The sequence below is a fragment of the Leucoraja erinacea genome, chromosome 1, assembly GCF_028641065.1.
Source record: "Leucoraja erinacea ecotype New England chromosome 1, Leri_hhj_1, whole genome shotgun sequence".
In the NCBI taxonomy this organism is placed as follows: domain Eukaryota; kingdom Metazoa; phylum Chordata; class Chondrichthyes; order Rajiformes; family Rajidae; genus Leucoraja; species Leucoraja erinaceus.
In genome coordinates, this window is record NC_073377.1 from 104,383,719 (window position 1) to 104,397,952 (window position 14,234).

Sequence of the window (14,234 nt, forward strand, 5' to 3'; positions counted from 1 at the left end):
GTGAGTCCCTTGAAGGCAGAAACAGGTGAAATTATTATGGGTAACAAAGAAATGGCAGAACAGTTGAACAGGTACTTTGGTTCTGTCTTCACTAAAGGGCCTGTCCCACTTTTTAGGCGAGTGCAGGAGACTGAGCTTGCCACATGGTTGCCACATGTTTGCTGGTGATATCTGGTGAACAACTTGGTCGCCATGGAGATAATCGGTCCTGTAGTCGTAGGTGCAGTTGCAGTGGGATCGCCATGTAGTTAGGGGTAGTCGAGGTAGTCTCTGGTAGTTTTAGATTTACATTGGCTCATTGGGGTAAAAAAACTTAAGCACTAGTTTTCAGAACCAAGGATAACCGACCAGTAATGTTAAATGCCTGCTAAACTTCATAGCTGTGTATCTCTGGCTTATTAAAAGTTGTCTGGCTTGTAAAAGCTGGCTTTTAAAACTCCTTCTCCTCCTTTCTCCCCCCTTCTCCCCTCCCCTCCTCCCCCCTCTTTTAAAGAACTTACTGTACACTGTGCTAGCCATCTTAATTACAGCGCCAACCTTCCTGTTCATCGCGGTGTTTGTCTGTATCACCTTGGCTTTGCATGTGTGAATTTCAGACAGCGTTCCCCACATGCCCTGGCCCCCATATTTGCGGTGTGTGTGTGTGTGTGTGTGTGTGTGTGTGTGTGTGTGTGTGTGTGTGTGTGTGTGTGTGTGTGTGTGACAGTCGTGGTGTTGTGTGTTCCTGTGTGTGTGTTCAGGCAACTGCTCGGACAGTCGCCATTCCAGTTGGTTTTTCAGGCAACTACCGGAAACTTGACAGTCGCTGGTAGTCTGCTGAAAAATCGACTAAGCCCATAAGGCAAACACAAAAAATCGCCCACATGTCATAGAGGACAGAAAATGTAGGGAGACAGAGGAACTGAAAGCAATTTGCATTAGGTGAGAAATAGTATTGGGTAGACTGATGGGACTGAAGGCTGATAAATCTCCAAGTCCTGATGGTCTGCATCCCAAGGTATTCAAGGAGGTGGCTCTAGAAATCGTGGACGCATTGGTGATAATTTTCCAATGTTCTATAGATTCAGAATCAGTTCCTGTGGATTGGAGGGTAGCTAATGTCCTCCCACTTTTCAAGGAAGGAGTGAGAGAGAAAACAGGGAGTTATAGACTAGTTAGCCTGACATTGGTAGTGGGGAAGATGCTGGAAATCAATTATTAAAGAAGTAATAACGACGCATTTGGATAGCAGTAAAAGGATTGGTCCAAGTCAGCATGGACATATGAAGGGGAAATCTTGCTTGACTAATCTTTTTTTGAGGATGTGACAAGTGAAACGGATGAAGGAGAGCCAGTGGATGTAGTGTATCTGGACTTTCTGAAAGCCTTACAAAAGGTCCCACACAGGAGATTAGTGGGTAAAATTGGAGCACATGGTATTGGCGGTAGGGTATTGACATGGATGGAGAATTGGGTGGCAGACAGAAAACAAAGAGTAGGAATAAACGGGTCCCTGTCAGAATGACAGGCAGTGGCAAGTGTGCTGGGGCCACAGCTATTTACAATATATATTAATGATTTTGATGATGGAATTAAAAGTAACACTAGTAAATTTGCAGATGACACAAAGCTGGGTGGCACTATGAACTGCGAAGAGGATGCTAGGAAGTTTCAGGGTGACTTGGACAGGTTGAGTGAGTGGGCAGATGCACGGCAGATGCAGTATAATGTAAATAAATGTCAGGTTATCCACTTTGGCGGCAAGAACAAGGAGGCAGATTATTATCTCAATGGTGTCAGATTAGGAAAAATTGAAGTGCAACGAGACCTGGGTGGCCTTGTACACCAGACACAGAAAGTAAACATGCAGGTACAGCAGGCAGTGAAGAAAGCTATGTTGGCCTTAATAAAGAGAGGATTTTTATGTTGGCCTTCATAACAAGAGGATTTGAATATAGGAGTCAAGAGGTCCTTCTGCAGTTGTACAGGGCCCTGGTGAGACCACATCAGGAGTATTGTGTGCAGTTTTGGTCTCCTAATTTGAGGAAGGACATCCTTGCTTTTAAGGCAATGCAGCGTAGGTTCACAAGGTTAATCCCCGGATGAGGAAAGATTGGAAAGACTGCAGTGGAATTTAGAAGGATGAGAGGGTATCTTATAGAAACATATAAAATTATAAAAGGACTGGACAAGCTAGGTGCAGGAATAATGTTCCCAATATTGGCGGAATTCAGCACCAGGGACACAGCCTAATAATAAAGGGGCGGCCATTTAAAACTGAGATGAGAAACTTTTTCATCCAGAGAGTTGTGAATTTGTGGAATTATCTGCCACAGAAGGCAGTAGAGGCCATTTCACTGGATGAATTTGAAAGAGATGTAGATAGAGCTCTAGGGCTAGCGGAATCAAGGGATATGGGGAGAAGGCAGGCACGGGTTACTGAATGTGGATGATCGCAATGAATGGTGGTTATGGCTCAAAGGGCCAAATGGCCTCCTCCTGTACCTGTTTTCTATGTTTCTGTGTTTCTATGTGTAAAGGAGCCAGTCTGACATACTGTGATCTTTACTAACTCTTTATTACAAAGCATGTTAAACACGTTCCAGTACTGACTGCACATAGTCTTCAGGCATACTGGAACCAGGGGAGGAGCAAAGGGAAGACACCACAGTTATACTCAAATGACTGGGCGTGGTTAGTGGCATTGAGGTAGCTACATTATAGGTTGCATGCATAAACCATCTACACTATGTTTCCTTCACATGTTGATACCATCAGTGTGTGCAGTTCATTTTAATTAATAAATGACAGAAATTGGATTGGAAGGATGTGACCCATGAACGTTATAATTTAATAGCAATAAACTGAGTAGGAGATCAGATTGTAAGCAGATATAAAGGGACATGGCTGGGTTAATATTATTATTCTCTGTGGATGGGACCACATTCTGCAATCTGTTAGCTTTTTTTCTTTTGCTCTACCTGATGTACTATAATTTAACTGGTTAGCACACAATACAAAGTTTTTCACTGTATCCTGCTAAATACGACAAAAATCAATTAATAGCAATACTAGACTAGTAACTTGCCCATCATTTCCTCTCTGAGATATGATCACAGCTCCCACTCTCTTTTTTCACACACAGAGTGGTGAATCTCTGGAACTCTCTGCCACAGAGGGTAGTTGAGGCCAGTTCATTGGCTATATTTAAGAGGGAGTTAGATGTGGCCCTTGTGGCTAAGGGGATCAGGGGGTATGGAGAGAAGGCAGGTACGGGATACTGAGTTGGATGATCAGCCATGATCATATTGAATGGCGGTGCAGGCTCGAAGGGCCGAATGGCCTACTCCTGCACCTAATTTATATGTTTCTATGTTTCTACCATATACTTCCTCGCCTGATTGAAGCTCACAGGATCTCCATTCATTGCCTGGCAATTGATTGCACCTTCTGCCTTATCCCAACCAATTCAAATACTATCCCTTCCAGGCCCTTCTGACTTACACCTGAGACAATTCACATGCCCTTCAACTCTTCAGTAACTTTTAATTTCTCTGCCCCCTATTGCTTATCTTTACAATGGATATCCAGTTACTTTGAACCTCCAGCCACCACGAGGAAGGTCTTAAGATTCTGCAGTTCTTCCTTGAAAATTGACCTAATCAATTCCCCTTTCCTAACACTCTCTTCCACCTGATGGAACTTGTCCTCGCCTTTAACAACTTCTCTTTTCACTCCTCTCATTTTCTTCAAGTCAAAGGCCTAGCCACGGTCGCTTGCATGGGCCCCAAATGAATTTACCTTTTTGTTGATTTTGTTGTACGGTCCTTGTTCCAAACGTACATTGGCACCATCCCCTAACTCTTTCTCTGCTACATCGATGACTGCATCAAGGCTGCTTCCTGCACTGTGCCGAACATTGATTTAATTAACTTTACCACTCTTACACTGCCCTCAACTTCATCTGGGCTACCTCTGACACCTCTCCTTACTTCCATACCTCTGTCTCCATCACAAGGGACAGGCTATCGACTGACATCTACTACAAACCCAACTCCCACAGTTATCTCCTCCCATCCTGCCTCTTGCAAAGATGCTAGTCCCAACATATCCATCTTGTGATTCAGAATTTCTGCTCTTATCCACACCTGCAAACCCTACTTCAAAACCAATTGAGCATGATCTTTTGTTGCTTCAAAACTGGTGTAACTAGTGTTACACACAGCCTCCACTTATAGTGTGTCAAAAATGCATGGTTCAACATTTAGGCATCTGTTGCATAATTAAAGGTATATTGCAAACATCAGATCCCATCTCCACTCTTGCGCCTACAAGAAAAGGATCACATGGAGTCTTCAGTGCTGTAGTATCAATCTGGCAGATTTGTTGATGGGAAACCTCTGTTCATGTGAAGTCAAAACGCAAGTGCCTGAATCCCAGCAGCAACTCTGTCCTCAGCCTTCCTCTGCAAATATCCAGCCTTAAGTGGTGTGCAATCACTTGAGCTGCTTTTGTCCCTCTGTTATTCAAAAGTAGTGATTACGGTAAATAAATGGACAAATGAAGTGTGTTTATCCAATTAATATGAATGTGAAAGTTGTCTACGTAATTAGTGTGTGAGGCCAAAATGATGTGCCCGCATCCACAACATTGGTAACTCGGCAATTCCTATGCATCGGCCCTAAATTCAGCTTTAGAATCTAATCCCTGATGTACTTTATGCCCCATTTTCCCCATAGTATTTCTACTATCTAAGTATTGAACAACCAATAATTATTAAATAGTGTTTTTTCAAAACAATGTCATCAACCACAACCAAATTCCAGAAATTAATAATGTGCTGTAAGATCAGTTAATCAAGATATATATTTTTTAAATCTTGAAGGCAATAGGAACTTTGCTTCAAATTTGCGTTATCTTAGAGTGTGTATTTTAGCCCGATAGATCTTATTTTACAATGATTACATAATGGAAAAGTGATATCTTTATTTTCTCAATCTTGTCTGTGTGACTGCTGGTGACTGTGGAGAGAAGGGATCTGGTGCCAGTCAAAGCTTTGCTCCATTTTTGAGATCAACTGACTCAGGAGGAATAAATCTGGGACTTTGCTGGGCAACATTATTCCACACTAGCTATATCATAACCAGACATCTATTTCAATATTATTTCCAAATCGTAGTGACTTTTCCACATTGCATTTTTTATGACTGACACATGGCAAAGTACAGAGTCATTAGACTTAGTTCTATGTGGTAATTCCCCTGCGATATCTGCTGCATAAGTAAAACAAAGTGCCTGTATAATACAAATCTTATCTTATTATCATGAATATTATCAGTCCACTGAGATAAATGATCTGGAATATACATGCGTTTGTAGCTGTACTTGATTATTTACTTATGTTCCTTTGCTTTTCAGATTACTTTAACTAATCACAACACTGTTTTGGTGGTAAATGGGAATAGTATAGATGGATATTTCATTTTCAGCATTTATATGCTAGGTCAATGGGCCTGTTTCTACGCTGTATTATCAAATCGCCTCTTCCAGCCATCTATATAACTAAAAGTCTCATCTTGACCACTTCCTGTCTGCGCTGTATATTGATTTTAGAAAAAATGCTATGATATATCGCTATGATTGTTGGCCATCTTACTCACAGTCCTCCTCTGCTGAGACAACCCTGAGGAATTTTTATGAAAAATAAAAAAGTTATGAATGTTTAAAAAATCTTGAGATCAGCTGATTGGTCCTCTTGCCTGTAAATCCCCATTGAAGGTAATGCCCCTTCCTTGGGGGGGGGGGGGGGGGGGGGGCAGGACTGTAAAAAACCCGGATGCATGGACGTGAGTCAGTCACTCTGGAAGATTACAAGGGAGAGTCCACAGCTGATTCTAAGCTGTGAATCAACTAAACTATCAGTCTGCAATGTACTTGCAATAAATGATTTGTTAGCCCTTAATGACAATGCAATGAGTTATTTACAATTTGGCGGCCTGCACTCTGCTTGAAATGTTATGATATTGAATTTGGTGGCCTACACCGCTTGAAATGCTATGAAATTGAATTTGGTGTCCTGCACTGTGTTTGAAATGCAATGAAATGGAATTTGGTGGCCTGCACACTGCTTGAAATGCTATGAAATTGAATTTGGTGGCCTGCACTCTGCTTGAAATGGAATTTCAAGGAATAGCCATGAGTGAACTGCCAGCCCACCAGCCCTGAGTGACTGATCTGCCAGCCCACCAGCCCTGAGTAACTGAGTTGCCAGCCCATCAGCCCCGAGTGACTGAGCTGCCAGCCCACCAGGCCTGAGTGACTGAGCTGCTAGCCCAATAATCCATTTGGCCCACAATGTGCATACTAGCCCTCTGGAAACCAATCCCTTTGGCCCACAACACCCACACTAGCGCTGCAGAAAGCCCCACCCCCACCCCCCCTCTCACCGGCCACCAATATTGGAATTGGTGGAGAGGTGGAATATTGCATTGGGGGACCAGCCCTCCCATGTGAAGAGGTCCCACTTAGTGTATTTTAGTTCTCTAAATCAATCCTGCAGAATTCCAAGCAGCAAAAATAACTAAAATTACGGTCAATTTAGGACTAAGTTAATATGCTTTGTTTTGCAATTTCTGCTGTGTAGATCACAGATAGCTGGTTGGGTTAATTATATACAAAGTTCAATTCTAAACTCAATTCTTAGGATCAAACCATAACTAGAAAAATAGATCCCCATTATAGTTTTTTTCAGACCATCCTGTCTTGTTTTTTTTTCCAGTTTATAAGCAAATTATATTTTGCAACTACCCGTTTTAATAAAAAAAAATATTTTACTTGAATCAAGAATCTTGAATCAACCTTTACATTTCCCATTAATAGCATGTAAAGGTAAAACAATTGACAATGGCTGATTAAAACAGAATTAGGCTGTTGCATCATCCACTAAATTGCAAGTATATTCATTTAAAATAAACACGCCAATGTTCTGCAACATTGAAAAACACAATCAAGATAATGATGAAAGTGGACTTGGCCAGCTTTTAAAATTTAAAACACACTAAAATAATTCTGCACTACGGTGTCCTTGAAAGGAGTCATATGTGGCAGTTGAACTTTATCCATCCAGGGTGTGTACAAACTGATAATATTCTAATTTTGATTGTTGTGTGTTTTATAAAGCAGAGCTGGAGAAGAAATACCACACTTGTTGGAAAACCTCACCCCAATTGCAAAGATGGCATTCAATGGTACCTGGAAGGTTGATAGAAATGAGAATTATGAACAATTTATGGAGCAGATGGGTAAGTGTTAAATGAGATAATAGTCTATCCCTGCAGAAACATTGCACTGAATTAGAACTATTATGAACTGTAGAAATTCTTCTACGACTGGAAAATCAGAACAGTTCGGAGAATGTTAAATTGCTAATTGTTGAATTTCGAAACAATCTTCATTTTCAAATGTGAAACTGACCAATTTAACATATTCAGTATTACTTTACAAAAGAACTGTGGAAATCAATATCTAATTTTAGTATTGTACCAGAAAAACTCGCATTCATGAAATGTAATGTCATAATATGAAGTATGAACATGGTTAAGGTGATATCGTCTTGTGCATTTTTTTCCATTAGAAATTTAAAAAAATCCTCTATGATTAATAAAATATTTCATACAATTTCTTGTAAATATAAAAAGTAATAACATGCACTATCATTCTTACGGGTGAGACTGAAACTATCCAAATCAAACATAATGTGCTTATCATTCAATTAAATAATGGTACAATTCTCACTTTGATTACCAGGGGTAAATGTTATGAAAAGAAAAATTGCTCTCCATGATAACCTGAAGATTACTATTCACCAAGATGGACAGAATTTTACTATTAAAGAATCCAGTGCCTTCCGCACAAAAGATATTGAGTTCACACTGGGCGTATCATTTGAATATTCCTTGGCAGATGGAACAGAAGTTCAGGTAAAAATAAAAAGCAATTTATTTTCCTAAATGCAGATCAAATAACATAATTTAATATTCATGTAATCAATGTCAAATCATATTGATAGTAATTTAATTAATATCAAATTGTCCCTTCATTTGAAATCAACTTTCCTTTTTCATAGCGTTTTGGATTTGCTCTGTACTTTCCTATTTGTATAATTCATATAAGATTCTGAGATTCATCATTTTTGTAACTGATGGAATTTATCCCTTTTACAATAGGGTTCATGGACCATTGATGGGGCCAAACTTGTTGGAAAGTTCACAAGAAAGGACAATAACAAGGAACTATTGACACACAGAGAAATTGTTGGCAATGAACTTGTTCAGGTAAATCTGGTTATACCAGAACCAATAAAAAAAAAAAAGGTAAGGTGATGGATGACAGCACCACATTTGTACATGATCTCATGTAATTAGGATTTGTTTTTAAATTCGAGTTCAAACAAATACCATTAACATTAACATATTCTATTCTAGTTTTTATGTAAGCATTTTGTATAAACTCTTCAAGAAAGAAATTCATCTGTAAATCTATCCTTTATCAGTAGGGATAAGCAGTCTATATAATATATAGACCAAGTGCAGACCCGTTGGGTCTGTTCCCCCAACGTGTGGTTGTGGTTGGGGGGGGGGGGGGGGGGGGGGGGGGGGGGGGGGGGGGGGGGGCATGCAGCATCACACACACTAACTATACCCCCCCCCCCCCGCACTCACGCTAATTACCCCCCTTGATCTTATATTAATATTATTAATTTGCTCCTTTTACTCCATAACCACCCTATCTAAACTTGCAGTCACATCTAGAGAGGGGGGGGGGGGGAGCGAGGGTAGAGAGAGTGAGGGCAGAGAGAGAAGGGGCAGAGACAGAGGAGACAGTGGAGGGAAAGGGGTTTAGGGGAGGGACGGTGGGGGAGGGGATGGAGGGGGGAGGAGGGGAAGAAAAAGAGGGGAGACAGAGAGGGAGACGGGGAGAGAGAGAGGAGAGGGGGGAGAGAGAGAGATGAGAGGGGGGAGAGGTGAGGGGATGGGAGAGGAGTGGGGGGAGGGAGAGGGGGGGGGAGAGGAGAGGGGGGGGGAGGAGGGGGGAGGGGAGGGGGGGGGAGGGGAGGAGAGGGGAGGGGAGGAGAGGAGAGGGGGGGAGGATGAGGGGGAGAGGAGAGGGGGAGAGGAGGAGAGGGAGGAGAGGAGAGGAGGGAGGAGAGAGGGGGGGAGAGAAGAGGGGGGAGGCGGGAGGGGGGGAGAGAAGAGGGAGGAGAGGAGAGGGAGGAGAGGAGAGGGGGAGAGAGGAGTGGGGGGAGAGGAGAGGGGGGGAGAGGAGAGGGGGGAGAGGGGGGGGGGAGAGGAGAGGGGGAAGGGGGGAGAAGAGGGGGGAGAAGCGAGGGGGGGAGAGGAGAGGGGGAGAGGAGAGGGGGAGAGGAGAGGGGAGAGAGGGGGGGGGAGGGTGAGAGGAGTGGGGGGAGGGGGGTAGGGAGAGAGGGGGCAGAGGAGAGGGGGGGTAGAGGAGAGGAGGGGGGGAGAGAGTAGAGGGGGGAAAGAGGAGAGGGGGGTGAAGGGGGAGCGGGGGATGGGAGAGGAGGGGGGGGGGAGGAGAGGAGAGGGGGGTGAAAGGGGGGAGAGGAGGGGAGAAGAGGAGGGGGGGAGAGGAGAGGGGGAAGAGGAGAGGGGGGAAGAGGAGAGGGGGGGGAAGAGAGAGGGGGGGAGGAAGGGAGAGGGGGGGAAAGAGGAGAGGGGGGGGAGAGGAAAGAGAGGAGGGGGGGAAGGAGGAGAGGGGGGGAAGATGAGAGAGGGGGAGAGGGGGAAGAGGGGGGAGGGGAGAGGAGGGGGGAGGGCGAGGAGAGGGGGGGGAGGGAGAGGGGAAAGGGGGGTAGGGTAGAGGACAGCGGGAGGGGAGTAGAGGAGAGGGGGGGGAGGGGGGGAGAGGAGGGGGAGAGGGGGGAGAGGAGGGGGAGAGAGGAGGGAGAGGGGAGGAGAGGAGGGGAGAGGAGAGGGGAGAGAGGAGGGGGGGAGGAGAGGGGGGGAGGAGAGGGGGGGAGGAGAGGGGGGAGGGAGAGGGGGAGAGGAGCGGGGAGTGGAGAGGGAGAGAGAGAGAGGAGAGGGGGAGAGAGGGGAGAGGGGGAGAGGAGAGAATCGAGGAAATACGTGCGCCTAAACTCAAGTCCTCTACGGGAAGAACGTCTTTCCTCGGATTAGTAGACCAAGTAGAATATAAAAGTATGAGTTGATTAAAAATGAGAACTTAGAATGGATGAGGGGGAGAGAGGAGAGGGGGAGAAGAGGAGAGGGGGTGAGAGGAGGGGGATGGGGAGAGGAGGGGGAGGGAGAGGAGGAGGGGGTAGATGAGAGGGGGGAGAGGAGAAGGGGGAGAGAGGAGAGGGGGGAGAGAGGAAAGGGGGGGAGAGGAGAAGGGGAGAGGAGAGGGGGGGAGAGGGGGGAGGAGAGTGGGTGGGGAGAGAGGAGAGGGGTGGGAGAGGAGAGAGGAGAGAGAGAGAGGAGGGGGGGGGAGAGAGGAGAGGGGGAGAGAGGAGAGGGGGAGAGAGGAGAGGGGGGAGAGGAGGAGAGGAGAGGGGGGAGAGAGGAGAGGGGGAGAGAGAGAGGAGGGGGGAGAGAGGAGGGGAAAGAGAGAGAGGAGGGAGAGAGAGGAGGGGAGAGAGAGAGAGAGAAAGGGCGAGAGAGAGAGACAGGGGGGAGAGAGAGAGAAAGAAAGAGGGATAGGGAGAGAGAGAGAGAGAGAGAGAGAGAGAGAGAATGCCTTTTTACTCAACCCAAACCCCCCCAAACAACCATTTGCAGGCAGTGCTTTTTTCCTCAAACTAACCATAACCATATTTTCATTTTCAAACCAAATTAAGGGTACTTACTCACAGCTGTGTAGACATGTGTTCAGTCATTCAGAGCTCAGACCTCCATGTTGTTGTAGAGACTGATTGGGGCACACCACTTCCTGATTTTATAGTCCCTCCCCCCTGCCGCCAGCAGGGGCAGCAGAGAGAATGGGGAATTTTGTAAAATCATTAATATCTCTGTCATTTTTCATCAACGGGAAAAATCCTTGGCACACATACGGCGGAGGGGGGCTCTGAGCAAGGTGGCCAAAAATGATGTCCGTAGGTGGTGGCGTTCTCTCAGAAATCGCAGCACAGAATGCCAAAACCGGTCAAGAACAGAGTTTTAGTAATATATATAAAGATATCATAGAGAAAGACATTTATAATAATGTATCAAGGAATGATGCACTTTAAAGATCAGTCACATTAGGTAAACGTGGCATCCGCCTTTTGAAACAGATGCAAAAGATATTGAACAATATTTTCTAGCCTCCTCACTTTAATGAACACATTTTAAAATCATTATTTCATTGCCATTTGGGATAAGCTTTCCATGTGAATTATTGGATTTTCCAACTTGTTAATAAAAGTGTTGACATTTCAAAAGAGGCCCAGCAGTTAGTTTGATGGCACAGCAGGTAGAGCTGCTGTCTTACGACAGCCAGTGACCCGGGTTTGATCCTGACTACGGGTGCTGTCTGTACGGAGTTTGTACGTTCTCCGCATGTCCGCATGGGTTTTCTCTGGGTGCTCCGGTTTACTCCCACATTCCAAAGACGTACAGGATTTTAAGTGGCTTTGGTAAGAATTGTAAATTGTCTCTGGTGTGTAGGATAGTGCTAGTGTCTGGGGATCACTGCCGGCATGAACTCACTGGACCTAAGGTCCTGTTTCCATGCTTTTCCTTTAAACTAAACAGAGTCTGTGTGTTGTACAGCCTGTCTGATAATCAGGATGGAAATGAAAATCAGAAATGAAGAGCAAGTGTCTGCTGTGGCAAATATCTAACACTATCAACCAAAGACAAATTTTGAGCTAATGTTTAAACCACATTCTCTGGATATCCAAAACCATTTCACCGCCACACGACTCCTCTTGAAATGTCAACACTCTTGTTAGCAAGTTGGGAGATCCAATATTACACATGGAAAGCTTATCCCCAATGACAATGAAATAATGATTATATAATGTGTTGCTTAATGGCAGGATGCTATAAAATATTACTCAATATCTTTTACGGCTTCAACGGGAAGATGCCACGTCTACCTAAGCGGATAAAGCTGTACAGTGAAGTATTCTTTGATACACTAACCGCGTAATCACTAAACTGCTGCCTGCAGATCAATATACCCACAAGGTCAGCTATGTATTGCTGGGAGGGTTGGTAAAATGTAGCACATGCCTTCAGGTCCCTCTCCAGTGAACCATGTTTCCCATGACGTGAATCGCATTTGAAGCCTTCAGCTGGCATGTTAACAATCAATAGTCACTCAACAGGCAGCACTAGTTGAGGTTGGGAACAGCAAGAAATGTTGGTAGTTTTGCAGCAGAACTGGAGTATCAAACGTGAGGGATGCGTCCGGCCGGAGCTGGAGAAAAGTTCAGGGTCAAGATTGAGCGCACTGGGGATCAGGAACATAGGTCAGATTTCTGCTAGAGCCGGTATGCAGGGGGAGGGGGCGCCAGGTTCACAAACAAGATGAAAATTATCTTTGAAAGCTGAAACATACCTTGACATAGTTGACCGTACCATGTCAATGGAGTCTCAGTATTATTGGCACCAACCTTACAGGTATCTGTATATTGTTTGTTATCCTTGGGAATCCCTTACAGAGTACCTTTGCTAAAATGATGAGTTAGTGGACTGCACAGAAGCATCATTTAAATTACGTGTCCAATCCAGAATGCAAATTTGAACCCATGACCTTGTGATTCGGAAGATCTGTATGATTAAATCAAGCGGATATTTAAAGACTCAGTGCATGCCACACACTCTGGTGTTTGTTTGTTAGACTTGATCATTTTAGCTGAAATTCCACCCAAATATGGTATAATCTGTGGAGTGGCTTTGGATAAGTTAATTCCTTTGATGCCAACACAAATGTGTTTCACATGGGCCTGATCACGAGTGTCTTCAGTTGACAAAAAATGCAATTCTCGTCCAAGCCACATTTCAATGAAATTGCAGTGGTAGGAACATAATCAATTCTATTACCTCTAGGTTTTCCAAAATTAAATATTGCAGCATATTTGGGTGGCACAGCTGGTAGAGCTGCTGCCTCACGGCACCAAAGGTTGGATTTTTCCAGATCTTGGGTGCTGCCTGTGTGAAGTTTACATCTTCTCCCGTAACCGCGTGGGTTTTCTCCAGGTACTCCGGTTTCCTCCCCCATCCGAAAGATATGTAGGTTTGTAGGTTAATTAGTCTCTGTACTTTGCCCCAAGCATATATGAGTGGATGCAAAACTGGGATAGCATAGAACTAACGTGTATTGGTGATCGATGATTGACTTTGCCTCGGTGGGGCGGAGGGCCTGTTTCCATGCTGTATCTTTCAATTATTTCAATCAATTTTAAAATATGACTTTTACTACTTGAAATGCACTTAAATTTTGAATGTAAAGTAGTCCCTTTCCTCTCTGCTGTCAATGATGTCAACCAGTTCGGCACAAATTAGGCATACTTTTATGAAAGGTTCCCTGTGCACAGAACTGATATAATAACCTCTATTGAATTTCTTACAGACTTACTCATATGATGGAGTTGATGCCAAGAGATTCTACAAAAAGGAATAGAGCCCATGGCATTATCATTGCAATGAATCACTGAAAATTTTGGTCATAGTTTTCCAATCATCTCAACTCCACAACAGTTCTACCCATAAATATGACTTTCAGGATCGTGTAAAGATAAAACAACGAATTATCAGTCTTGCTGGTATCACACAATATACTGTGCAAAAGAAAATGATTGATATCAAGAAGTATGGTCAATTATGCCTGAACGTAGCAATGTGCCTCCATTAATTCACCTCACGAAGAGCTGTAAACATTGATTTGTTTGCATTTATACAAATGTGCTTATGTTCTAACCGGAAATGTATATTTTCTATATTGGTGAAAACTGATTATGATAAAATAACTTTTATAAATGTTGCTCACAGCTTGTATTGTATTGTATATATGTTTATTTTATAGTGTACCCTGGCTATAATGGGCAATGTGGGGGGGGGGAGGATGGTGTCTGTTATTGCCAATTGTGGCAGCATAAGGTCCAGCCAGGGAGTTGGCACAAGCCGGGGTGACATGGGTGCAGCCAGAGCGATGGCAAGTGTTGGGGGAGTCATGGGCATGGAGAGCCGGCACCAGGGCAAGTTGCCAGGGGAAAGCAGGGCTGGGGATGGAGCTGGCAACCTTCAGTGGGT

At 44.2% G+C, this 14,234-nt stretch overlaps 1 protein-coding gene across 1 annotated transcript; it reads left to right on the plus strand.

The window, feature by feature from the left end:
• The first annotated feature begins 7,172 nt into the window (after nt 1-7,172).
• Nucleotides 7,173-13,987, plus strand: fabp2 (fatty acid binding protein 2, intestinal). Its single transcript, XM_055640539.1, has 4 exons — nt 7,173-7,280; nt 7,786-7,958; nt 8,205-8,312; nt 13,555-13,987. The coding sequence occupies exons 1-4, from the start codon at nt 7,214-7,216 to the stop codon at nt 13,603-13,605; spliced, it is 399 nt and encodes a 132-aa protein (XP_055496514.1). The 5' UTR covers nt 7,173-7,213; the 3' UTR covers nt 13,606-13,987.
• The last annotated feature ends 247 nt before the right edge of the window (nt 13,988-14,234 follow it).